Source organism: Gavia stellata, chromosome 28 (genome assembly GCF_030936135.1).
Source record: "Gavia stellata isolate bGavSte3 chromosome 28, bGavSte3.hap2, whole genome shotgun sequence".
Taxonomy (NCBI): domain Eukaryota; kingdom Metazoa; phylum Chordata; class Aves; order Gaviiformes; family Gaviidae; genus Gavia; species Gavia stellata.
Genome location: NC_082621.1, coordinates 5,629,380 through 5,655,051, shown reverse-complemented (window position 1 = coordinate 5,655,051; position 25,672 = coordinate 5,629,380). Strand labels below are relative to the sequence as shown.

General features: G+C 43.0%; 1 protein-coding gene across 3 annotated transcripts in view; it reads left to right on the top strand.

Annotated features, from left to right (window-relative positions):
• MYO1D (myosin ID) overlaps positions 1-25,672 on the top strand; it is a 164,872-nt gene that overhangs the window by 52,465 nt on the left and 86,735 nt on the right. For all 3 annotated transcript variants that reach the window (XM_059830403.1, XM_059830404.1, XM_059830405.1), the window contains exons 13-16: positions 1,460-1,534; positions 3,109-3,241; positions 12,628-12,794; positions 17,243-17,450. In XM_059830403.1, coding sequence (XP_059686386.1) covers positions 1,460-1,534; positions 3,109-3,241; positions 12,628-12,794; positions 17,243-17,450 — 583 coding nt within the window. The remainder of the gene's footprint in view (positions 1-1,459; positions 1,535-3,108; positions 3,242-12,627; positions 12,795-17,242; positions 17,451-25,672) is intronic.

Here is a 25,672-nt window from a genome sequence, read left to right as displayed (position 1 = left end):
CTAATAAAATCTGGTTTAGACATCTGTTTAGTGCGATTATGTAACTCTCTAGCTTTAAATCTTCAAATCAGTTTGAGCAGACTCAAAATACAGGGTATTGTTAAACTGAAATGAGTATCAGTGCGAGGAGCCTTCCTGTTCACGTTGAAAAGTTTTCTGTACCTGAAGCCTACAAAAATGGCTACAGTATGTGACAGTAATATGAAGGAAGGTTAAGTAGAAGTGAAAAATGCTCATATGTTAGAAACTGCTCATTGGGAAAGCTGTTGTCTGGAATATCACTGGAGTGATTTAATGGTTTAGGATTGGTTAACTTCCTGTGCCAGCAGAATCTAAAGGGTGTTAATGAGGAAATAATTTAGGATTTCTTTTACCTTGGGATTAAATTTACCTTTAATTTATAAGGGTAACCAGTGGGATCATATTGGAGCCCATTCAGCACAGCCAGATTTTGTTCTGGAGTCTTTGCTGAGCGGTTGCTGATAGGCATCCCTGAGTTCAAAGCATTTTGCCAAGGAGAAGAAAACACAAGGTGCCACATTAGTGGTTGAACCTTCTGCACTGCCAGTGGCTGAAAAATTTTGCAAAAGAAAACTGAAATGTGGAAATATTTCCAGATAATATTTGAGCCTGAACTGTGTTATGTGGAGCAGTAAGATTTGGGGGTGGCTCCGTGCAGGGATTTGGACGTTGTTGGGCTCTGGATCCCAGTGCCTGCGGTTGAGGTGCAGGCTTCCTGGGGGATCTGAAGCTCAGGAAGCAACTGGGTGGGAGCCACTAAATGGGGAGATTTTGGACCTTTTTTTGGAGGACAGAGCGCTGTCTGTTTTGAGTCTTGGATAAGAGATGAAAGTCTGAAACAATAATCTTTCAGGGTGGTATTTCTTTGGGAAAAGAGGAAGGAAAGAGTCCAAAATTTGTGTGTGTGTTGATTTCCAGGAGAGTTCCCTAGTCACCGGTTATAGGCTGCTCTTGACTTCAGGCAATCTCCCACTAGAGAATCTTTCTTGACATCAAGAGAGGGACAGACTAGACATACTGAAAAAGAAAACTTAATTTCTGTAGGATTTAACACAACCACGTGCTCTGAATTTGGAGGCAGAAGTCATGAGTGTAACTCTGGAATTTGGGCCATCTACAACTTGCTCAAGTCCTGCTAGGTGTCTCAGCCATCGTGGTCTTCACCCGCATAGTTCAAATAGCTTTCTGAAACTAGATGTACATTGTTCCTGCGCTGGAGGGGGAAAGCTGGGCAGAAGGATCTTAGTCTCAACACAGTGCTCATGCAGCAAATTAGTGATAGGTTGGGAAACACAGCTGGATTCCTGATTAGCATCTGCTGTGTCTGTAGGAGTGCAAGGATGCTGATTCCACACTGATACCAGCAGCTCAGAGAAGGACTTTGCTTCTTTGCAATTAACTCTATTTTCCTTTTTTTTTTGTTGTTGTTGTTTTTTAGTTACTCAGTCACTGGATTTATTGACAAAAACAAGGACACTTTATTTCAAGACTTCAAGCGCCTCATGTACAACAGGTAGGACTAAAACCACTAATGAGGTGAATTTAAATCTGATTTGTCAGAATCCTTTTTTATGGAGTGGGTGCTAGAAGAGACTAATGTTTTCACTGATGCTATCTTTACTGTGTGTGCAGCACAGGTGAATAAACACATTGCTTTGGGATTTGATCTTTGTATATCTACTGCGACCCGAAGGCTGTTAGTTTGATTTTTTCAGGGTAAAGTCCTTATTCTGTATATGTTGGTTTTGCTCTGATATAACCTTTAATTTAACTAAATTTGAAGTGTTTGTTTGAACCCAAGTCATTGTGCAATCAAGATAGCTGTGCAGAGATTACCTGTGCTGCTTGATTTGTCATTAACCAGGTTTTTGGACCAGTTGCAAATGTGCCATTACTGATCTCTCTTTAATCAGTGCTAAAGATACTGAGTAGTGTTTGGTCAACAACAGATATCATTGGCCCCAGCTACAAGTTCCTGTTTTAAAAGGAAGTTTAGGAGTGAGGGGAAAAAGGGGCAAATAGATTTGAATCCTTTTCATATGTGCAGTGACATGAAAAATTTAAACCATCTAGTCACGTGTTGTAAATACTAATTAGGCAAGTAGAAGTTGCCTTTGACAAGCAAATTTGAAATCCTGTCAAAATGTGTGTGCGTATACAAGTGCCCCAGAAAGCTGTTTTCCTTGACGGCTGGCATTAAACACGTTCTAATTCTTTTGTAACTGTGGCCTATCTCAACCTTTCGGAGACTTTGCTCAGAGGTGGAAGTCAGCATAAAATAGCCTGCAGCTGCTCGGACAGCTCTGTTTACCTGGTTTAAAAGCTAGTACAACTATTAACTTAGTTTACAGTCCTGTTATGTTTACTGAGCGTACTCCCTTGAACAGTCTCGCTGTTCATGTTTTCAAGACTTAACATTAACCAAAAACCTGCAAAATATTTGCTGTACGGAGGTTTTATTAAATTTAGCCTCTGTTTTCCGTTAAGTCTCTGGTAAAGACTGTTCACAAAGACCACTTAACGGCGTATTAAAGCATGTGATAGATTGGCTATTAGATTGCTGTAACTGCTTTCAGCCTTTGTCTGTTCCAGGGCTCTTGCCATCCATCATGGCCATTTTACCTCACCTTCAACCCTTCAAGAAAATGTAGGCTAAAATGTATAAATTATTTTATATATCAAGAATGGTGCAGAAATACAGCTTGAAATCAGATAGCAAGTTTCAAGGGAGGATGTTGTGGGCTATGGTCTTACTCTTTTCTGTTTTGATTAAATTCTTGATGTTTGTGTCAGTAAGGCAGACTCTGCTTCTGATAGATCACTTCTGCAGGATTTTTGCTATCCCATTACTGCACATCTTCATCTAAAGAAGAGAATGCGCTTGTCGTTTTTCCAGAATATTCAGCTGTAAGCTTGAACCGTATATTGCTCAAGAGCAAGAGATATTTTGCGCAGGAATGTCATATTGGTTTGGCTGATAACATTTTGAGCTGAAAACACCAGTAGATCTGGACAGAAGCAAGCTGTTGAGTTTTTAATTTAGCGGAAGTGGTGTTAGACTGTGCAATTAAAGAGACTGTCTTTTAGCTCTAACCCTGTGTTGAAGATGATGTGGCCTGAAGGTAAACTGAGCATCACTGAGGTAACCAAGCGACCTCTGACAGCTGCTACTCTTTTTAAGAACTCCATGATTGCACTAGTGGACAACCTGGCATCGAAGGTAAATATTTCTGTTTCAAAATGGACTCCAACTTCTGATTAATAGGGTGTAGCTTTTCCGTGGAGAGACTGCCACCTTCCTATCACTGCAATCAGTTGGAAAGCCGAGCTGATCAAAGGCAGATGAGCTTTGGTTGTGACAATGGGCAGCTGTGAAGATCTCCTAGGAGAGTTAGCTGCCATCCCGCATAAAGAAGGTGGATTTTTGTTTCCTCTGTGACCAGTGTGTCTTTCACTTGCAGGAAAGCCAGTCTCTCTCAGGTAATAATTATTATATCAAATAAATAATCATCTTTAACGAAGCTCTTTTGGCTGAGGGCCCAGAGGATGTAGTTTCATGGTGGAGAGATTCTCTCTTTCTGTCTTTCAATGCCAAGTGACTTCCATGAAAATACAGGCAGATGTGTGTGATTTTCTTCTTTCCTTCTCTTTCTGTGTCAGCGGGTGAGAAGTTGAACCTTTTATTTTACTAAATAAATAAGTTTTATAGTAGAAGGTATTGCTTTGGCAAGCACCGCTTTGTGTGAAGAAAGGTAGGTAAGGGAATGAACTGGGGAAGGGGCTGTTTGAACACGGTGCAGCCGAGTGGCAGGATGAGGCAAGCAGTGTGATCCCTCCTACGAGCAGAGATCACTCAGAAATACTTGGGTGTTACTGATGCCGGGTGACCTTGCTGGACTCCTGGCATTTTGGTAGTGTTGTGGAAGGGGTATGTGGTCCACAGGAGATGAACAGTGAGCCCAGAGTAGTAGTACATGTTAACATTTAGAATAATGAAGCAATAAAGGGTGAGTTGTTTTGACTATCTTCTTGGGAGTTGTGGTGGCAAAGGAAATGTTAGTGGCCCAAGATCTGGAGGGAGAACATGCACACAGACGTGGTAAGGCTAGGAAAAGCTTTGTAGAAAGATGATCCTTGTTCTAATAAGAAGACCCTGTGAGCAGAGCACTGTTTGGATTTTTGCTTGGAGTGGCAGCCACGTGAGTAACAAAGTCTTCGTAGGTGCTGTATTGGTCAGAGCACAGTCGTACGGTACTGGCTGTGCACAGGAAGAGAGAACTACCCGCACTGGGAGTATTACAAGAAATAGTATATTGCTTCATGTTTTCCAAAATTAGGAGATGAAAACACGCTTGCTTTATATTTTTGAGTTCTAGTTCTGGAGTGGGTTTCATCTTCAGCAGTAAATCTGCAGGAGGGTGTGCAAGCCTGACCAAAGCTGACTCGAGGTGCTAGCTGAGCTTTCCCACTGAGGAATGAAGCCCCGCAGTTCTCCCCACTAAGTGTGTGACTAAGGGCTGCTAAGAGGATGCCCTTGTTAGCCCAGCCGAAGGCCAGGCCTTAGTTTAGGCAGGGACTATTAGTAGAAGTTGGGAGAGGTCCTACCCCACCGCCTGTGCAGCCGAGAGGAGTTTTCCTGGATGGCAAATCATGAGCTCTTGGGGCTGGAGAATGTGGCTGTGACCCTGATGGAAGGGACGTGGGGGCAGACTTTAGTCAGACTCTCCAAGGAGTCAAGGTTTACTTGATCTGTCAGTCCCCCAAATAATCCGTTGGCTATCCCTAATATAAATTTGGGTATAGAGATCTCAAAAACCCAGAAAGGTTTCTTTGTGTGTTGTGAAAATGAGGAGTTGGGGAAGGAAAAAAGAATCTTGCCGCTTGTTGTTAATGCAGATCTCTGTCACACAGAGCAGTGACGCTGTCTCTTGCCTAGCCAAATGGGTAAGGAATCTGATGCACCGCAGTGAGGTGTTTCAAGCAATACAGACAAAAACTGCTGGGGGTGTTGTAGTGGAGGGCTGTGATCAAGGGGGGATAGCAGGGAGCTGTTGGTGGGGAGGTTCGGCAAGCGCTTGTGGAAAAACTTCATTTCCTTGTTTATTGGAAAAATTATTCTAGGCCACCTGGTATTTGTAAAAATAGAATAGTCAAGAGAATGCCATGCACGGTGGTGGTTTGAACAATTCCTGCAACTCGCCGTGGGAGATGAAGAGTTTAAATCGCACATTATCCATCGTGAGTCAGTAGGTACCAAAATTCATCATCGAAGGCTGGCTGGCTTGTGTGAAATGAGTTAGTTTCATTCCATTTATCATCAGTATCTCTATCACAAATATCAACTTTTCCAAGGACAGGCCATATTCAGGATAGCTCGTGAATTCACTAGGAAGCTCCCATGTGTGTTGCACTACACACCTTTCCCGTTCTTTACCTTCCCTAAATTTTCATTGAGAAACTTGTATTGAAGATGCTGGGTTTTCCTGATTTTTCTGTTGAATGGCAACGGAGAAAATTGTCTTAGAGTATTGTATTTTCCAGAGACTTATGGATCCCATTAAAAGGAAGGGTCTCATTAAATAGGCGTGTTTGTCAGGACTTAACAAGGCCTCTTGCCAAGCAGAAAGGAGCCAAGGGCTGTCTTGGTTGTGCAGTGTTTTATGGCCAACTTTCAGCGTGATGGAGGGCTGGATCGAAGGGGGTGAAATTTGCACTTTGGAGTCTGCTGTTTAAAAGTTTATGTGGCTAATGCTCCTTGCAGAACAGCGTTTGTACGTACTTAAGCTTGCAAACTAAGTTACGTAGTTGAGCTTTAGCTATTTTATTGGAGAGCCTGGCTGTTATACATCTTAAAAACCCCCAAAATTTGGTGAGACCCATCCTGAAGTCAAGCTTATGTTACTTTAAAGGGTCTAAATTTTGGTGTGTCCTAGAAAGGAGAGGTTGCTTAGATAAGGGTCCTGAACACAATCATTGTGTACTTCAAATGGTAAAACAGAGTGCAGAGAGATAATGCTTCTGTTTGGCCATTGTGCCCTAAGGACCAATTCGAGGTGACTCTTTGGACAGTTAATAATATGAGCATGTTATTAGCAAGCTAATAACTGGGCATTCAAGCTATGTTTTGTTAGATACTTGTTATGCACAAATAAATGCGACACTCTGCCTCTGAGTCATTGCCAGTTTGGATACTTGTCTCAGGTCTCTGGCTTCTGCTGGGGGCTGGAGAGCGGGTGAACAGTTGCTGTCCTGGGCTGGTAAAAGCACTGTCTCTCTTGGGGACACCACTCATTGCAGTTATGGGTACTGTAATTCTTCCCTTGGGTCGTGTTACTCATTTTTCCCGTGCTTAACTCGGGACCAGAGTTGCACTTCTGGAGATCAATAATGACAACGTGTTTGACTGTGGTTTGGACCCTACAGGACTTTTTTTGGGAAGCCTGTGGTAACAGCTGATGAAAACAGCTCTCTGAAAACAGCGTTGCACAAGTGGTGTTAGCTGCTGTGGTCTACGGATGTCAGAGGAATAAGGTTCCATAGGGAGAGGCAATATCAGTTCATGTTTTTCTCAGCTGTTTCTCAAAAACCAAGATGCAGATAGGCTTGAATTTTGTTGCACCCTGGCCTCCCACTCCACCTGGGCTGTTCTTGCTTGTTTAATGTTTCTCCATAAACTGCTTTAAACCATATTTATGTGCTCTGTTTCTACAGTCCTCGAACAGAATGGCAGTCCAAGAGCTCTTCTTTGATACTCATTTGGCCTTCCTGAAAAGCTGCAGGTTTTTTGGCAGTATCAACAGTATCTTTAATCCTGTCATTTGGGGCAATAGCATCCAAAAATGCTAATTTGGTGGGTGGGATTAATAATATCAGAAACAAATCTCACAGTCTGTGAATACAGTACCTACAGCATTAGTTGGTTATTTAACTTTTCCGGTATTTAAAATAACCACCTTTAAAACTCTCATTTGTTGGTATTCTGGTTTAAATCTGGAATTCGGTGATAAAGCAGAGTTATGCGGTTCCTGAGAGGAGGGGGCAGGTGGTGTGGTTATTAGGGTGTCAGATGCTTCCATTACAGTGAGTAGCATAGAAGTGCTGTTAACACTGCAGGAGCTGTTCACAAATGCAGTTTTAACTTCAGCTTATGTATACACATGTCCATATAAGTATGAAGACACAGGAAATACGTGTTTTGGAGGATGCTGCGTTGAAGTGGCACTTATCAGTACTGGTATCTCAATAATATTGTATTATTGTATTGTACTATTACAGTGAGAGTCTTTTGGGCAGAAACATCTGGTAGATACAAAAAAGTGGTGGGTTTTTGTTTTTTGTTTTTTGTTTTTTTTTCAAAAAACAAACCAACCAAAACAAAAACTAGCTTTACAGAGTTGCCAAGTAACATTTCTCAAGCACATGTTTTACTGCCCATGCTGTTCTCTTGAGGATTTGGTCTTTCTGCGATGGATTACTTTGGGTGGCTTTTCTTTTAAATACTGACACGGGACATCCTTTGGCTGACGCGGCTGTAAATGATGAGCTTCTCTAGGAACTCTCTCTGGACATGCATCTCTCTTTTTTTTTTTTTTTTCCCCCCCATTCTTTTCTTTTTTTTCCTCTCCTTCTCTGTAACTCCTTTTGTCTGACTCTTCTTTCTTCCATACCTCTCCTCTCCTATCCAGGTTGACAGGCTTCATCTCTAGTAAGTTATAATGTCATCACTGTAACTGATTGGACATATCCAGCACAAATTTGGCAGTCCGGTGTCCTATCCCTTCTCTCATCTAACGAGCTATAAACTATGGAAAAGAAATCTCTCAAGGAGTTTTGTTTAGGGTGCAATGACGTTAAACTGGCTTGTTTTCTTTTTAACACTTAAAAATCTAAAAATCGCTCAGCTTGGTTTAAAAAAAAAAAAATCAGTTGCAATTAGGCATCTAAACAGCCTTCAGAACTGGGGCCTTTGTGTCTCTGTATTTCAGTTCTTCCATTTATAAAATGCAGCTCCCAGGCTTGACAGCCTCATGGTGCAATAATGGGAGCTGCATAATTATCCCCCTGAAGAGCTGAGGCTGGTGGGATTGGAAGCATGGAATAATCTGCTTTAGAATTTACCCTAGTAGCTGTCGTTGCTGAGAGGCTTTAATTACACTGTAATTGCACTGATAGATGATCTCCTGTCTGTGCAGGAACTTCCTATTTCTGTTTTCCCAAAGGAAAGCAGCGTCTTGACTTCTGCCTTTTATATCAAATGCAGATACAGTCACTCCTCTTTGTGCTGGGCTTGAAGTCACAGGTTTTTTGCATTGAGGTTTGTTGCATTTTTGAATGGCAAAGACATGAATGCCAACCCAAGCAGCCAGCTTTGCAGCGGTGAGGGGTGTTTATGTATTACAGCAATAATGAATAGCTGTGAGCTGGACACTAATGTCGGTCGTGAACAAGTGACACCATTTCCCTTGAGGCAGAGGGGTGGGATGCACTCTCTTGACTTCATGCTCCTAATGACCTCTTTAATTTGGTTCCTGTGTTCTCAAGATGTTGCGGTTCTGTGGATCGAAACTGGAACATTTGTGATATCAATCTCATCAAAGGATTTATGTTCATCTTGACATCAGATGCAACACAACGGTATTGAGGGCAGATCTGGCATGGTCTGGCATCATTCTGATGTTAGTGACTCTGTTGCTAACTCTGAGATAGGTCTGTCTTTAGGGGTGACTAAGGTGTGGATGGAGAAGTGGCCCAAGCTGAATATTAGCCAGAAGGGATGGGGAGAACTGCAGACCATTCACCTTCACAACTTCAGACTCTTTCACAGCTTCTAAGATCAGGTGTAATTCAGGGAGTTCTCTGTATATCCTCCATTTTCCCTAAATAGCTTATTCCCAGTCATATAGGAGACTTGTTCTAGCAGATGAATGACCTGGCCTTTGTTTCTTGCCATACAACTGAGAGACTGCAATACAGAGCTCATAAATCACAGGCATCAGGTCCAGCAAACTCCTACTCCTCATCAGTTATAGCTGCCATGACCACGTGAAACCTACTTCAACACTGATTTGAAGTTCAGAAGGGGCTGCTTCTGCCTTCATAGTTTGACACACAATATCTGAGAGAGCGTGAAGAGCGCCGATGACAGCTGCGTTCCCACGGCACAGCCAAGCTCTACAACTGAAGGGAAGATCATCACCCACACAGATTGCAGGTTCTGAGAGCTGGTAGGAGACTGTCGAGTGAATAAAGACCTTTGTAAACCTTCTTACCTTCAGTGCAGAGATAATTTTCAGGAGAAGGCCAAAGAAGTTAATATGTTAATCTCTTAAAACTCTTCAAATTGTACCAGCGCATTATATTTCACCATTCTCTCCTTAAGGGAAGGAGGACCCATAGAATAGGTATGGGTTGTGTTGAATTACTGTGGCAGAAGAAAGTGCTCAGTGTGGCGGTGACCTCGGTAGAAGACCTCACACAGAACAGAGCTGTCTCTCAGCTGCCTGGTGTCCTGGGGAAGCTGTGTCCTTAGTGTTCCTTCCTTTTTTTGAGCCCAACACTCTTGGAGGATATGAAAAGAAGAGCAGGATGAAGAGACCACTGCCCTACCAGGGGGTTCAGATGGTTATTTGGAAGCGGGGCAGTTTTCTCCACTGCCTGCAGCTTTACCTCCTTTGATAGGAGTCCAAGAAGACTGTGAAAGAGCTATCCCTGATGCACTTTGTGGGGAAAGATGAAGTCACTAGGGTAGAAGGGAGATGATGTAAGAACGTATAGTACCCACACATCCTTCTGTTTACCCCCGCACTCCCCGTACCTACTTAGGCACTCCTGGGTTGCTACATGGAGGGTAGGCAGCACAGGGATGCTGCCAGCTCTTGTATGGCTGGTGGGCTTAGATTTTGCTTGCTGTCCTCAGTGCCGTATATTCCTACCCAAAGGATAGCCCTCCAGGAGAAAAGCACAGCCTGATGCTACTGATTGCATGGTTAAGAAAGCAGGGAAACGTTCCAGTCCAACACCTTCCCCAGAAGATCCGGTGGCTTGTATCAGTTTCTAGGATACGAGGATCAAGCTTTCCCAAGGCCTCCATATCTTAGCCTGTTCATTACTCATATTCAGTCTATTCATGCTCATTAGTGAGTGGAAGCTCCATGTGCTTGTCATTAGTGCTGTGTACCTCCAGGTTATGTCAGAACTAGCCAGGATAGTCAAGGATGATCCTGTTTCTTCAATATTACTGAAGGGAGAATAGCAATTTTGGGGCTTTCATATTATCCTGAGATTAGGTAAGTGACCTAAAATCATAGAAAATAGGGCTAAATCGTAGACGAATCACAGAAAATAGGGCTAAAGGGGACTTTGGGAATGCACCTAATTCATCTCCTGTTTGACGACACCTCTGCCTCTACCTTCTCTTTGCAGATGCTTGTTCAGACCATTCCCCTCCTTTCCAGAGGCATTCTGCTGCCATTCCTTGTTTACCTGATGCCTAATTTGAATTTTTGTATTGTAGTTAAAGCCATTAATTCTTTGTCCTAAAACTGAATATTTACTTTTCTTCATATCTACCCTATAAATATATAAAATATAATATCAGGATGGTTCTGTGGCTCCTTAGTCCTTCTAGACTAAAACCATATTTCCTCTCGAGTCACATTTTCTGGATTTTTGATCTTTCTTGTTCTTCCCTGAACTGACTCACCACTGTTTGCATCCCACTTGAACTGCAGTGCCCCAAACTGAATGTGATGTTCAGATAAGTAGAAATCTATCGGGGTTTTTTTGTGTTAGAGTTTTCCTGTTCTTGTGTCCCTTCCTTAGAAAAACATGAACTTGCCTCATGTTCAGCTAGAAGCCCTAGGTTTTTTTTTAGCACTAGTGTCAAATCAGTTTTTAATTCTTTAATTATACAACTATTTCTGCCTAAATGTGGAACTTCGCCTTTTTCCTCACTAAATTGATTCTTCCCACCCACCCCCCCCCCCCGACTCCTCCTCCTGTTTGTTAGTGTTGTGGGTTCTTCCACTCTGAAACTTCATATTGCCTACAGATTTAGTACCTGCATTGTACTCTTTTATTCAGGTCACTGTTGAAACCATCCGGTAGTACTGGAACAGAACAGACTCCTTTGGAGAACCCTTGGGGTTTCCCTTTTGAGAAAGGGCCTCTGGTTGCTCTGAGCAGTTTTACAGATGGTTTCACAGCCACGTGTTTCATCTAGTCCAGGGGAAAATGCCTGAAATTTCATTCTTAATTATCAGTTGTGATTACGGAAGTTGACATCTACTACTGTTAAGATTTCAGACAGACTGCTTATCTCCCTTTATCATAATGTTAGCATTGCTGTAAACTGATTTTTGAAATGCTCCAGTTTAGGTGCATCTTTGACATGTCCTCTGAAGCAAGTCTCTGGACATACTGTGACCTTCTGAGCTGACTGGGATCCTTGTTTGAGCTCTCTCCTTGGCTGGCGATGAGACTTGGTGGGCAGTAGGCTCTGCCAGCCTGCAGAATAAGCCACTCCTTTTGCAAGGACTGCTTAAAAAGTAATACATATTAAGGTTATAAGAATACAATTTTACCTTGAAAAACTAAGGTGGGCCTTTATGATGCTTATTAATTGCTTTTCCCCCCACCAATAAAGTTAGAAGTGGGATAGCAAGGACTAACAATGAAGAGAAATAAATAAATGGACTTCAAAACCCAGTGTGATGAAAGCACATACGTTTAAAAGACTTATAGCTGGTGCTAGTTATAGACCATGTTGGCCTAAATGAAAGTTGCCTTTAATCTCATAAAAATAAAAGTAAACATCAAAAACAGTCTAGCAGGACTGTATGTGGGGCTTATCTCATGGATGCAGGCTGGCTGGCAGTGAAAGGTGTGCGACGCTGTGGGACTCTCAGCTGAACGTCCAGCGTCAGCCCAGCCAGCTCGGGGCAGGACCCCCTGGGCTGTGCTGGGTGGAGGAAAGCGTTCAACGTTCTCTGCTGCCTGCAAGTCCGAGGCAGTGCAGAGAGAGGAGCTCGCGTGCTGGTGGCTTGTGTTTGTCCTGTGGAAGGTGTGGTGCTCGTGGTGCTGAGCTGGGCTGAAGGTAGCTGGGTTTTGCCCTGCACAGGGTAGTGTTCAGTGATTTCCATCGTTCAAGCATGTTGCTACAGGGTTTAGAGGATTTGATTCAGCATAATTTAAATATTATGGAGTAATCCATGCTTCTTTTAGATGTTGATACTGGAAAAGCCATATCCGACAATCAGGGCAATGAATTACATTGTTCTATCTTTTATGAAGACTTTTTTTGTTATTGTCAAAGTCTGTAGAGAAGGGGGATGTGGAACTGGTTCTGATACATAGCAAAGGTCAGTCAAACTCAAATGAGTAACCTGTGGATCCTGTAACAGATGTCATTGCAGCATGCGAAGGGGAGGAAAGTGTTATGTGCCACTCTTGTCTTTTCTGTTGTAACCGTGTAATTCCTGTTGAACAGCCAAACCTCATTCAGATGACTGGGGTGGACTGACACCTCAATGATTTCATGAGGAAACAGTTGTGTCTGCATAGACTTCTTTCTTCCTGGGTGAAACTCGGTTTGATTTGTCCCCTTAGGAACCCTATTATGTCCGTTGCATTAAGCCCAATGATAAGAAGTCACCACAGCTTTTCGACGAGGAGCGTTGCAGGCATCAAGTTGAATACCTTGGCCTTTTGGAGAACGTGAGAGTCCGCCGAGCAGGCTTTGCCTACCGCCAAACGTACGAGAAGTTTCTTCACAGGTAAGAAGGGTGGTGGCAAGTGACTCAGTTCAGCTCTTTGCAGGACAACTCAGACGCTGGAATGAGGTGTGTAATTTGGCTGTCTCCCCTTGAGTGAGGAGTAAGTCTTAAGTCCTCTGGGCTTGTGATCCTCACCGTTGAGCATATGGGTGGTGGTGTGTTTGGTTTAATATCTGCTGTTGGGTATGATAAAACACGAGTCTAACAGGGACTCTGGTTGCTCTCTCGTTTTGTGGCAGCAGATGTGTTTAGAGGTACGTACGTGGCGCTCAGGCTCAACTTCTTTTGTGCTAAAATTCATTTGCTGTATTACTTTTTGCAGCAGGAACGTGTAATGAGGTTCTTCCCCAGAGCATAACCCTAAACCAGAACTAATTAACTTCTGTTTTCTCTCTGAACTTTGTCTAATTGTTGCAGCGAGTGAGACAGACAGACATTGTGTGTCTTGGGAGGTGCTTGATGGCGCACAGTGACATTACATGTATGCAGGATGAAACCTCTGGACTTTAAAACTGGAAGTCTGAAAAAGGGATAGTAACATGACCCCATTAAAATCTTTTTTTTTTATACTACTTGCCCTCTTAATTCCTGCCAGACTTGTGACAAATGAAATGGTTTAGATTGAAATTTGTCTTACAGGTTCAGTAAATTAGCATGGGTACTAAGAATTCAACCTCTTACTGATAAAATAGTGAATTGATTTTGACTTCTGTTACTGAATCAGGTGAGAAAAAGGCCCTGAGGGTAGAAAAAAAATAAACTATTCAAGCAGGTGGGATGTCATGCGTTAGAAACGAAGTGCTGTTGAAAGATCTTTTGCTGTTCACAGTGGAGATTTGCCTGGATATTTCATGATACCTGAAGTGGAATGAAAGGGTCTGGCATATTAAATACAGCCTACAGTGTTGTCTATCAGTTTTCTTAAACATTATGCAGTGGTTAGAGCGTGCTTCTGCCCTCACATGTGGAATTCATTACCATTTACTCTTAAGATTTGTGTAATTACTATTAATATAAACAGCTGCTTTGTTTTTAATGAATGTTTGATGAGCTCCTGTAAGCTTAAGACCAGAAGTGGTGTTTACAACCAATAAACCAAATCAGCACATGGCAACTGCTACAGCTTTCAGGCTATTGTAACATTTGTTCTGCCGGACCCTGGAGTAGGATTAAACATCTACAGTGTAAGGTATCAGACACTGTATTTGCATACTGTGGTATTGCTCCAAGTCCAGTCTACACTGACTTGTCTAAATTAAAAAAAAAATTAATCTTCTGGCCTGGATATTGGTTTTATTTTTTCCAAAATTCTTCGTTCCTTTTTTACCCCTCTTAAAGGGGCCACGGGATATGATTTGTGGTACAAGCCACACATTTTTTGAGTGGTTTTTGAACAGGGATCACAAGGGATTTCTGTTCCTTTATATTTAACAGGCTTATTGGGAGACTGGGAGCATGGAGGAGGCTCCGGGCCCTTCAGCTCTGGACTTTTCTCCTGCATGTGGGGCTCTTTTGAAGATAGAGTAGCTCAGTGAGAGGCGATTTTGGGACATAACTTTGTCATCTGTTTGCTTACATTTGCAAAAGATATCATAAAAGTTCAGTCCCACAAACAGATGCTTAATTCTCTTACAGGCCCCTGAAGCTTTCAGGTTTTCTGAGCCCAAACCAGATACCTGTGCTTTGTTTTGCTGATCCGTCTTAGAGGGGACAGGAGACATATATCAGGATATATATGAGATACGAGATACATTTGTATGTCTGTGTGTATATATATATATGTGAGTGCATGTATGCCTATTTTTTAATATATATGTATGTGTGTATATAAAACCATATAAAAAGTAACTTTCCTTTCTGTAGGGAAAGAGTCTGTTGCTATTTAGCCCTAAAATACTGTAAGGTAGGTGATATCTCATATCTACAAGTAGGAAATGAAGTGAAGCACAGTTAAGACCATTAATAAATGTCCTTTTCAAGCTTTCCTTGAAACTGAGAAAACTTTCATTTGAGCTCTGCACAAACCAGTCTGCCCTTACCAATTGGTAGAAAGTAAGATCTAAGTATTTTTTTGTTGGACCAAGAGATGTGCCTTCACTTGGTCACTACACCTTCCAATTCTGTGAAATGCACATCAGGACCACGCATATAAATAGATGTGACTCATTCTTTTGTTTTAACATATAACTTACTATGAAAAAATAAGCCGACTGGATTTCAGAAAGGGGTATGTGTGCGGGGCAGGGGGAAGCCCGGCGCCTGCGAGGCATCTGCAGGCATGGCCGCATGTGAGCGTAATCCAACACTTTCACCACGAAGGCATCCACATGCCTATTTCCAGGCAATGTTAAACATAGCATGAAAACGACACCGCGATAGCTGTGAACCGCACAGTGGTAAGAGAAGAGTACGACTCTGCTTCACATGCAGACCTGGTATTTTTCATTAAAGCTTCATAATTTAGTGGCTCGCAAAAATCTTGGTTCTTAGGAGAGTTATACTGGGAATTGTAAGCTCTGATAGCAACTTCACATGTGCTGGGCATTTCTACAGCTACGGAGAAGAAGGAGGAGGAACAAAGGTGGTGTAGAAGTGGATGTTTAATGTATAAGTGACCTTGAAAGCTGTCAAGATCTCCAGGCAGGAGAGGGGAAGGGTTGTGGTGTCAGTGAGCAGATTTATTTTGGGTCCTGCTCCACTATAATTAGCAGCGAGGTTGGGATTTTGACTTGCTGTGGCATCCAGGTCGTGCTCTCTGCTGCAGGGAAGAAGTTTGTGGCATTGCACTGCACGTGCCATGGGAGGAACAAAAGGATGCCACAATATTCCACTGCTGGTCCCACCACCTGTGGGCTAGGAGGGAGGTGGTCCATTTGCCTTGGGATGTCTTTAAATACCATAGCCCTGTTTTTGTTGTAAAGGGGGAAGAGAATTTAACATTTCTTTTGGGCAGGTTTTCAGTTCTCTGACATCTTACCTGTTTTTTTTTTTTCTGGCCCCATCGGTGTAGCAGGCCTGTTTAATAAGGTGTGGGTTTGCACTGCCACTCTGGTTGTCCTTCCCCCCCCCCCAATGTAAATGTCTCGAGGTGGAAGATTTTCCCAGTGAATTAATTATTGCAGGAACATTTTCCTGGTGAGAATAGGAAAGAGAAACCAGTGTAAAATATTTATGTCCTGCGTGTACATGTATTTGAGAGAAGGAATGCTTTTGCCAGCCAAGTATAAATGCAAAATCTTCTTTTGTGAGTCTGAAGAGGGGTTTTTTATATATCTGTTTTATTTATCAGTAAGATCCCTAGTTTGTGTGCTGTAACCCTCACGCTGGTGGTGTTCCCTGCTTGGACACTGTGCACGCCTCTGTTTTTTCCCCTCTTCAACAGCTTGTTCAGAAAGGCTAATATGATGAATGAAAGCGACAGTGTGATGTATTTCCATTCAGGCTTATTTTAGTCTGTTTAGTAACTCCTGCAGTGCACCCACTACCCAGTAAAAAGGTTTATTGCTGCATCCATTTAATAGTAGCTGAAAATTCTGAACGTCTAAAACATTGAGATTGATGCTTGACTTGGATCGTGGGCTTTTAAATAGAGAAGTGGTTAAGATTGCTGCATGCTTGTTTTATTTAGCACATGAATGTGGGTACTATTACAGTGACAATGTCTATTACGTTTTTGATTATGTCCATAAATCTTAGGCAGAAAATTCATTGTTGCTTTTTGCAAACGTCTGTTCACCTAATCAGCACTCTGCAAGGATGGTAAATCTTACAGCGAGCAGAGTCTGATGCAGTTATTTTTGTGTTTGATTTGTAGTTGTTGTAGTTCCAATCTGCATTCTCTCTCTTAGCGTAAAAAGGAGTTTGGAGAGTAAGAATGGGGGGGAGTGGTTGAACAACCATTACAGGCAGTAGTGGTGTTTGCACAAACTGTGGCAGTCAACTATCTGCTACTTTGGTAAATAACAATATTTGTTAGCAATGGCTACCAAGATGATGAACCAGAACATTAGTTACAGAATTTTTAAATCTAGGTTTTCTGACTAAAGAATTGACTGCAGTTGGCTTCTTATGCAGAATGTGAGCAAACCAAAGCTTTTCCTCTTCACAAAAAAATTTAAAATCGAATACTGAAAGTGTGAATAATGGAACTGCCAAATCTGCAGGAAGACAATGATGAGGTTTGTTGTGTTGCATCAGTTCGCTGTTGATGAAGTGAGCTTCTCACAATATTTTTTTTCCATGTCTCACAAAATCATGCCTCTCTTATATTCATTTTCCTTGGCTTTTGAGGATCATGATTCCTACACAGGATGTCTTGAGGCTCTTCTATCTATAATCAGTTTTATTAGAATTTAGATCATAATTATTTCTAAAATGTGCTGAAGGCTGGCCTTCTTGAGAACCTAGATGACAAGTTTACATTTGTAAATTGTGCCTTGTAATTCCAGGTACAAGATGATCTCGGAATTCACTTGGCCAAACCATGACCTTCCTTCAGACAAAGATGCTGTGAAGAAGCTCATAGAGTGTCATGGATTTCAGCACGATGTTGCTTATGGCAAGACCAAGATTTTCATCCGCACGCCTCGAACTCTGTTTACCTTGGAGGAACTGCATGCTAAGATGCTTGTGAGGATTGTCCTCTTCCTACAAAAGGTAAAGCTTAGCTTACTGCATTAAAAACTCAGTTCAAGTTCCTTAAAACACCTTTGCTGCCTTTTCAGGCTCACTTGCAAGAGTGATGAATCTGCACAAATTCTAGAATACTGCGGTTTGATTACTGCTTAATTTTTTTCAAGCTCTTTCAGTAGTGCTCTCTGTAGCTGCATTGAAGTCTTGATGTGGTGTGATGTACCATGAGCTGTAGGACCTATAAGATTATTGGATACTGTTTAAAAAACTTGCTCTTTACTCAGTGAAAGTAGGCTGCCTAGAAACTTAGAGCAACTTTTATGGATGAATGCATAGGCGTGATGCACAATGGATGTTGAGACAGGCTTACATGCGTAAAAGTGTATTAGTGGATCCGTAGCTGATGACATACATCAACTATAATGGTAAAACTCTTGGGGGTGCAGGAAAAGGAGTGAGAGGGGAAGACAGAGTGAAAAAAGGGACAGGGAAAACTCTCCCCAGTGGCCAGCTAGGAATAGGAGGGACAGGATCCCTAAGTGGAGCAATCTCCCACAGCATCCTTTCTGGTGCAGCATGTGACCTCCCTCATCATACTATTCCATTAATAATTACTGAGCTTTTATCAGGACCTGAGCGAAATCCTGATTGGTTTTTTCTTATGATACTGTTAGTGCATACAAGTTCTGGGGGCAAATGTCTGTGCATATTGGTTTATTAAGCTTTGAGCATCCATGTTATTGAGTCCCCTAAGGTAAACCAAAAAATACAGCCGAGGGGTACAGAAAGAAGGACTGATTTGCACACTAGTGGCAATCACTTCCCATAAGAACCTGCTATAAGATGCAATATTGGTGTTTGCAGCTGCAAGCTTAGGAGGGTTAAAGCACAGGAACAAGGGTAAACACTGCTGCAGAGGCTCTGGAAACCACTGCCCCAGCAGCTTGGGTGAAAGGGTAACAGAGGGAAAGGCAGTCTACAGACAGAAAATAGAAGGCCCTTAGCATTACAAGGGATAAGACACCTAAGGCACTGTGCAACAGGACCTGTGCACTTGTCTTTCCTCTCTGAATGTGGGATTTGAGCTTGAGAACCTTCTGGCTTTACCCTTAGGATAAATAATTTTACATTCTGTGACTTCAGGGCAAACACATCTCAGACTTTGCTTACGAAGGTACTCTTGTACGCCACGGGGCTTTGTTGTGGCTTGGCTAGCTCCTAAATCATTTAGGTGCTTTTTGGGGCCACAACAACACAATAGAAGCTGGGTTTGTAACCTCAAAAGCAACATACACTGGCAGGGAAAAAATACAAGAGCTGGTTTTAGTACTTGCTTAAAACTGTGTCGTGTATGAGTGTGGTCTGTCTAGCAAAGAGCAACAACTTCTGACTTCCACGGCTGCGGAAATGGGGGAACTGACTCTGTCCTAAATGGCAGGGGTTGTTGGCTAGTTCAAGGTTTTTAGAAATGTATTTCTGAAAACATGTTTTTCCTTCATCATTCTTGGAACTGGGGAAACAACAGAACTTCTGAAACTCTTTTTGCCCGTCAGAAATAGAAACTGCTGACAGACTGGTATCAAAACTTCACAGAGAAAAAGCCTGCTCTAAAGCTATGCCGGTAACATAAGTTTGCACAAACTTTCTAAACCTGACGGACTGAATCAATTTTTGTGAAGAGTAAGACCCTGAAGGAAAAGTTATCCACTGCAAGCTTTAATAGTTTTGCGAAACACTCTCATTTCTTGTGTTTACAATGCGTTTGATCTGATTCGCTTTCTGGAAAGCAAAACGATTTGACCAGTATAGAAGGAGGAAGTGTCAAGTCCAGGGTTGCATCTGTGTTGGTATTTGTTGTCCCAGATTGCATGGTTTATCTTTAGTAAGGAATTTTGTAAGTTTTGTGTGTGTATATATATATATATATATGTGATTAGTTTTTCTGGAAAAGCAAAGCTCAGGCTGCTTAAAGGATGCAGGACCTGCCTGTTTCTGAGCTTTGTGGTTCAGCATTTTCTTTCCTTTTTTTAGCTGTGTTGTGCTTGCCCTGCTGATGAGCTTCACAGCAGCTTTCCTGGACTACTCGTCATCTTCTTCCAGGTCTCTTCCCTGGAAATGGCAGCATGCTTTTCCAAAAGCGTATTCTGGCTCTCCTTTTGGAGTGAAATGGGGCTGACCTGTGGGGCCCCTCTCATACACCTCTGTTAACGTTTTTCTGGATTATTAGTTGCACTTCCACCGTGCTCACTCTGGTTTCTCGGGAGGAGTTCCCCTGTCTGCAGTCACTTTTCCCAAGCACGTTGGTCTTATTTGGTGCATTCAGCGAGTTCATGGGTCATGCCATTAATCTGGAGTCTCTCTTTCTTCCCATAGCAGTATGAAGCAAGCTAATGAGTTCCTTGTTGAATAAAGCTGCAGGGGGGACACCTTGCTCCCAGGTGACCCCAGTTTTCATATTAAACATCTGAGGAATTGAGAGGTGACCTTTTTTGAAATTGAAGGGTGCAGTTATTGAAGAATAATTTAAAAGACCCAGTCTGTCTGTGCTGTGGAAACAGATGATGTCTCACTGCAAAGTGAGCACTGAAGCTCCTTCTTCAGATAAAATCCACCGAACAGTGTAAGGCACAATTTTGACAGCAATGTGTCAGTTTTTGTGAGTTTGCTGGTCTTTCCTTTACATGGAAACTTCAGAATTACATAGTCTGGGCTGGGCTCAACAACCTTGGAGGAGAGCAGGGCTAAAGATTTTTTTGCCTCTAGAAGGTAAGTACATGGTGAGGAATAATGGATCAACTCTTTGGCTCTGTGAAGGATTTTATTACAGTGGTTTTGTGTGGCATCAGGCATGCTGGATTATATGTAGAATAACTATAGTGCTTTTGGGGTTTCTCTTGTTGCGACATTCAGCAAAAGTGGCAAAAGTTAAATTCCCAATGCACGTTGTCCTATGGCTTCACAAACCTCCCTCCCCTATTTTCTCCTCTCTCTGGACTGGAGAGGGACTAATACAAGTCTACGTGGAGGCGTCTTTCTCTTCTGCACAAAGGATTGAAATAGGACAGGTAGAGTCATCTTTTTGTTATATCTCTCTGAGAAATCTCTATTGAGATTCTAACTCACCTAATAAAGATTTGCAGCGAAAAGACAAGCTCCTTCTCAAGTGCTCAAGTTAATGAAGATTTTGAAGAAAACTGGATGGCCAAAGCTGCTTTTCTGTAGCTTAAGCCCACTGTGGTTCACCTCTTGTGTTTATCTCTGTTTATACTTGCTGGATGTTCTTCAGCCGTGCTCTAAAATGCTGGCAAAGTGACGGAGAGACAAGAAACACTAATGAATCTAAATGCTTACTAAACAGCTCATCAACAAAAGAGCAGGTGTTGGGTTGATGTCTGTAGGTATATAATTAAATACCTTGTACAGTGTTAGATCTGTCTGGAAAATGCTTGAATTTTTCTTCCATTTTCTGTATTTCTCTTGTTTTACTGTTAGATCTCATTCTCTGCTCTGTATCAGATCACTCCTGTGTTCATGCACCAGCCGTGCTCTGCTGCCGGTAGATGGGGCAGTTGGAGACTGGCAGTGCTGAAAAAGGAACAATCAACACAAAAAATAAAATCAGAGTAAGGATCTGAAGAGGCCTTCTCTATGCTCTGAAAACATCAGGGCAATTCTGCCTCTATCTTAATTTCTATTCTCAACTTGCTTTCAATTTTTCATTAAAAACTCACACAAAAATTTAATTCTTTTTCCTTACTTTAGTTTTGCCTATAAGCATCAAAGGCTGAATAAGGCAAACGGTGATACTTCTGAGAGTCACAAGATCATCTAAAAGGAAAGAGAGAGATTAACTTGATTTTTTTTAAATAATTGAGCCTTCTATTGCATTGGAGTTCCTCAACTTTGCATTTAGGAAAAGGAAAAGACAACTGGGGATAAAATGTGTTGTTGTGACAATAGGCACTTGTGTGGTAAAAACTGAGGGAAAATGTAAGGCATAGCCTTATCAAAGCAGCCGATGGCAGGCTGGGGTCCAATAACGTTTTTCTTTGCACAGGGATGATTTTAAGTGAAAGAAGAATCTGCATTTAGCAGGTCTGTTTCTGGGTAGTTTTAAATGTACGTCTTCATTTCTAATGATATATATTATGTGGTTTGTTGCTCTCATACAAATCACAAGACTTTCAAAAAGAGATTCGGTAATTATCTCAAGAGCTTCATCGTGTGAGTAACCTTTAACCCTTAAAATAATGCTGGTTCCTTTGTTTAATGACAATAAGAATTTGCTGCTTATCAGTTTGGTTAAACTGAATTAAAACTGTCTTCCAATTTAAGTAGATAATTTTACTTTCTCTTGTTCCACATCTTCTGGATGTCTTCTCCTTTAGATTTATCTTCAACACTCCTTTTTCTTCTGTGATAAAATGTTAGTGAGATTCCAGGCTGTAATTTTACTTCAGACCAAACCAAGTCAGTAAGCAGATGTGATGTGATTTAGCTGTGGCAACTTGCTGGCTCCAGGAGAATTTAGCAAGTGAGAGCTGTCCAGTATTAGAAAACCCATATGGCAGTGGAGACGTCGCTGTTGGAGTCAACTCGAACGGTCATTTTAGAAGCACCAGCTGAGACCATCACTGCTTTTTATGTGGTGCGTTTGAGTTTATTTACTATATCCGTGGTCTTGCCATCTATGTGATTGTCTTCATGAATGCAAATGGAGCAGCTCTAATGTTAATAATAAAAATAAAAAAAATTTTAAAAAGCTGCCAGAAAACTCCGTTGTTTTTTATGCCCTTGGAAACATTCCCACATATTCATTAGCTTTGCAGAATAATGCTTTGTTCAAAAAAAAAAAGCGCAGGCAGCCAGCACGTGCGGTATGCAAAGATGATGTATCTTGTCAATATAATTTAGTGCACTATTTCGGTGTAATTTTATCAGACCAGTACAGCTGCATATGGTAATCGCTTCACTAAATCTTTGCCGCCTAATGCAGAGGAAGCAAGTATTGTCCTTGCATTGCAGCCCAGCACCTCGTCGGACAAAAATCCTCATGCGCAGAAGCCCTCTGAGCCCAGGAGGTCAGCGCAGCTGGAAGGAGCCAGCGCTGGCCCCGGTGCGTGCCGTGGGTATCGTAACGCGTCCTCGTGGCACGGCCGAGCAGCCCCTCCGTGCCCGTCCTCCGGCAGCGTGCGGTTCGCCGCTGGCGCTGGGCTTTGCCGAGGCTGCTCTGGGGAGAGCTGTCGCTCCAGCCCCGCAGCTGCGATCACCATGGCAACGGACCCCAACCCGCGGGGAAGAGGAGAAAAAGAGAACCATGGCTGACTTGTCATAATTTAATGTTTCACCTTCCCTTTCTTCTCCATCCCCATGAGTCCTTCAAGCATGGTGCGCTGGGAAGCATTAACCACAGAGGGAAGCTTTCACTCTGGCAAAGAAGGCGTTTTCGTGTCAGATTATGGACGGGCAGTAGTAATCTGATGAGGGTTTTGGTTCAGTGACCCAAATAAAAGGTGATGCAATGCATTTGCCATCCGGACTGGAGGCATTTACCATCTTGAGGGGAATGTGTTCGTGAAGTTTTGAATATAAGTGGAAATAGGTATATAATTACACGTGGATTAGTTCTGTGAACTGAGGCTTTAATCTTGAGAGGCTTTGGCGGAGAGAAGCTGCGAAAGGAGATGCTGTAGCTCCTTCCAAAGGAGCAGCACATTGGTGCTGTGAAGGACCAAATAGAATGAAGAATTGGATATATCCGCAGCGTCGACAGTGCCACTTGCCGGTGTGACCAAGCTGATCTCTTAGCGGACCGATCTGACTGCTTCTCCCATGCTGCTTGCCTCCCTTGTGCTAGCAGCATCGCTTGTCTGCTTCCAGTGAACGCACAGAGGCATCTCAAGCTCAAAAAACCACCACACTCCAACCACCCTAAAAAAACAAAACCAAAAAAAAGCCCCACCTCCCACCTAAAAATTTTCTGGGAGTTTAGCTCCATGACCAGCTCACCTTCCTTCGGATGAACATCCGCGCTGGTAAAAAGGAGAGTCAGGGACATGTCCATGGGGGAAAGCAAAAAGGGGAGAACTGGATCCTACCCTTTCAGTAGCAGGCGCAGTGGGGCACCTGGATACTTGCTTATTATCTTTTTCCTCCTCCAGGAAATGCTGTGAAAACATGCTTTAATCTTAATAAATGTAAATACCCGTTTATTCTTTAGCAAGGAAGGAGAAGAGAGGATTACGTGTATGTGCAACACTGTTTACTCTTCTATTTACTATATACTCTTCCTATTTACTCTCTGCTGGGTAAAAAACTGGCTGGACGGCCGGGCTCAAAGGGTTGTGGTGAATGGAGTGAAATCCAGCTGGCGGCCGGTCACAAGCGGAGTCCCCCAGGGCTCAGTTTTGGGGTCGGTCTTGTTTAATATCGTTATCAATGATCTGGACGAGGGGATCAAGTGCTCCCTCAGTAAGTTTGCAGATGACACCAAGTTGGGCAGGAGCGTTGACCTGCTGGAGGGCAGGAAGGCTCTGCAGAGGGATCTGAACAGGCTGGATGGATGGGCTCAGGCCAATTGTATGAGGTTCAACAAGGCCAAGTGCTGGGTCCTGCACTTGGGTCACAACAATCCTGTGAGACACTACAGGCTTGGGGAGGAGTGGCTGGAAAGCTGCCCCGCAGAAAAGGACCTGGGGGTGCTGGTTGACAGCCGTCTGTATATGAGCCAGCAGTGTGCCCAGGTGGCCAAGAAGGCCAACGGCATCCTGGCCTGTATCAGAAATGGTGTGGCCATCAGGAGTAGGGAGGGGATCGTGCCCCTGTACTCGGCGCTGGTGAGGCCACACCTCGAATGCTGTGTTCAGTTTTGGGCCCCTCACTCCAAGAAGGACATTGAGGTGCTGGAGTGTGTCCAGAGAAGGGCGACGGAGCTGGTGAGGGGTCTGGAGCACAAGTCTGATGAGGAGCGGCTGAGGGAGCTGGGGTTGTTCAGTCTGGAGAAGAGGAGGCTGAGGGGAGACCTCATCGCTCTCTACAGCTACCTGAAAGGGGGTTGTGGGGAGGTGGGTGTTGGTCTCTTCTCCCAAGTGATGAGTGACAGGAGAAGAGGAAATGGCCTCAAGTTGCACCAGGGGAGGTTTACATTGGATATTAGGAAAAACTTCTTCTCTGAAAGGGTTGTCAGACATTGAACAGGCTGCCCAGGGAGGTGGTGGAGTCACCATCCCTGGAGGTATTTTAAAGATATGTGGATGAGGCATTTCGGGACATGGTTTAGTGGTGGACTCAGCAGTGTTAGGTTAACGGTTGGACTTGATGATCTTAAAGGTCTTTTCCAACCTAAACGATTCTATGATTTAAAAATATGGTCCAGCAATAAATGGATGGCAGGGCAGCTGCCTGTTGCAGGACTCTTGCGTCCCAGCTTTGAGACCTTGAGCTTCATGGCTGTTGGAGTCACCTTAAAACTTGGTTTGTTAACTCCCACGCATGTGGGGAAAAACCATAACAGAAAAAAACCCCCAAACTCTTTCCCAAGCCTGTTGCCAGCATCAGAGAGAATATGTTTGTGCTGTGGTGAGTACTCGAACGACTTCAGTAAGCCCAGTCAGAAACGAAGCACGCAGCAGCAGCGGCAGAACAGGTAACTGCCCGATTCCGTAAACGTTTGATCTTGGTCTTCCGCTTTTTGCAGTGCTGCTTGTAAATGCTCATAAATGACGACTGCAAAGCCATCTGCAGAGCCTGCAGTTAGGCGTTAATGCTTCCCACTGCTCACTCCGTCCTGCTTGTTCAGGTTCTGCTTTCCTTGATTGCAGTTTGCAGAACATGTCAGAAGGGCTTTAAAAGGAATCTAACCTGATTGCCATGAGGGATCAGAGGAATTGAGAGTGCTGTGCCCCCGCGTCCCTCTGGAAATCCCGGTCTCAAATGTGGCTTTTTTTCCCCTCTCGAATGGGCTTCTTTCAGCAAACATCTCTGCAGTCCCTTGTTTGTTAAGCAAACTTCGTGTAGTTCTGATCGTGTAAATTGAGTATTTCAGGTTCTGACTCTGTGCTTTCACAGTTTGGGTGGGTTTTTTTCCACGCTCCTTCATGTGTATCACAGACAAACTGGGAAGACCAGATTCTGCAACCAGTGCTACTGATGCTTCCTTGTTGTTTTCATGGAAGGGAATTATTTTTTTGTTGTGCCCGAGCTTTTCATTTTTGAAAAGGTACTGGTCTGCTGCGCCTCAAGATGTC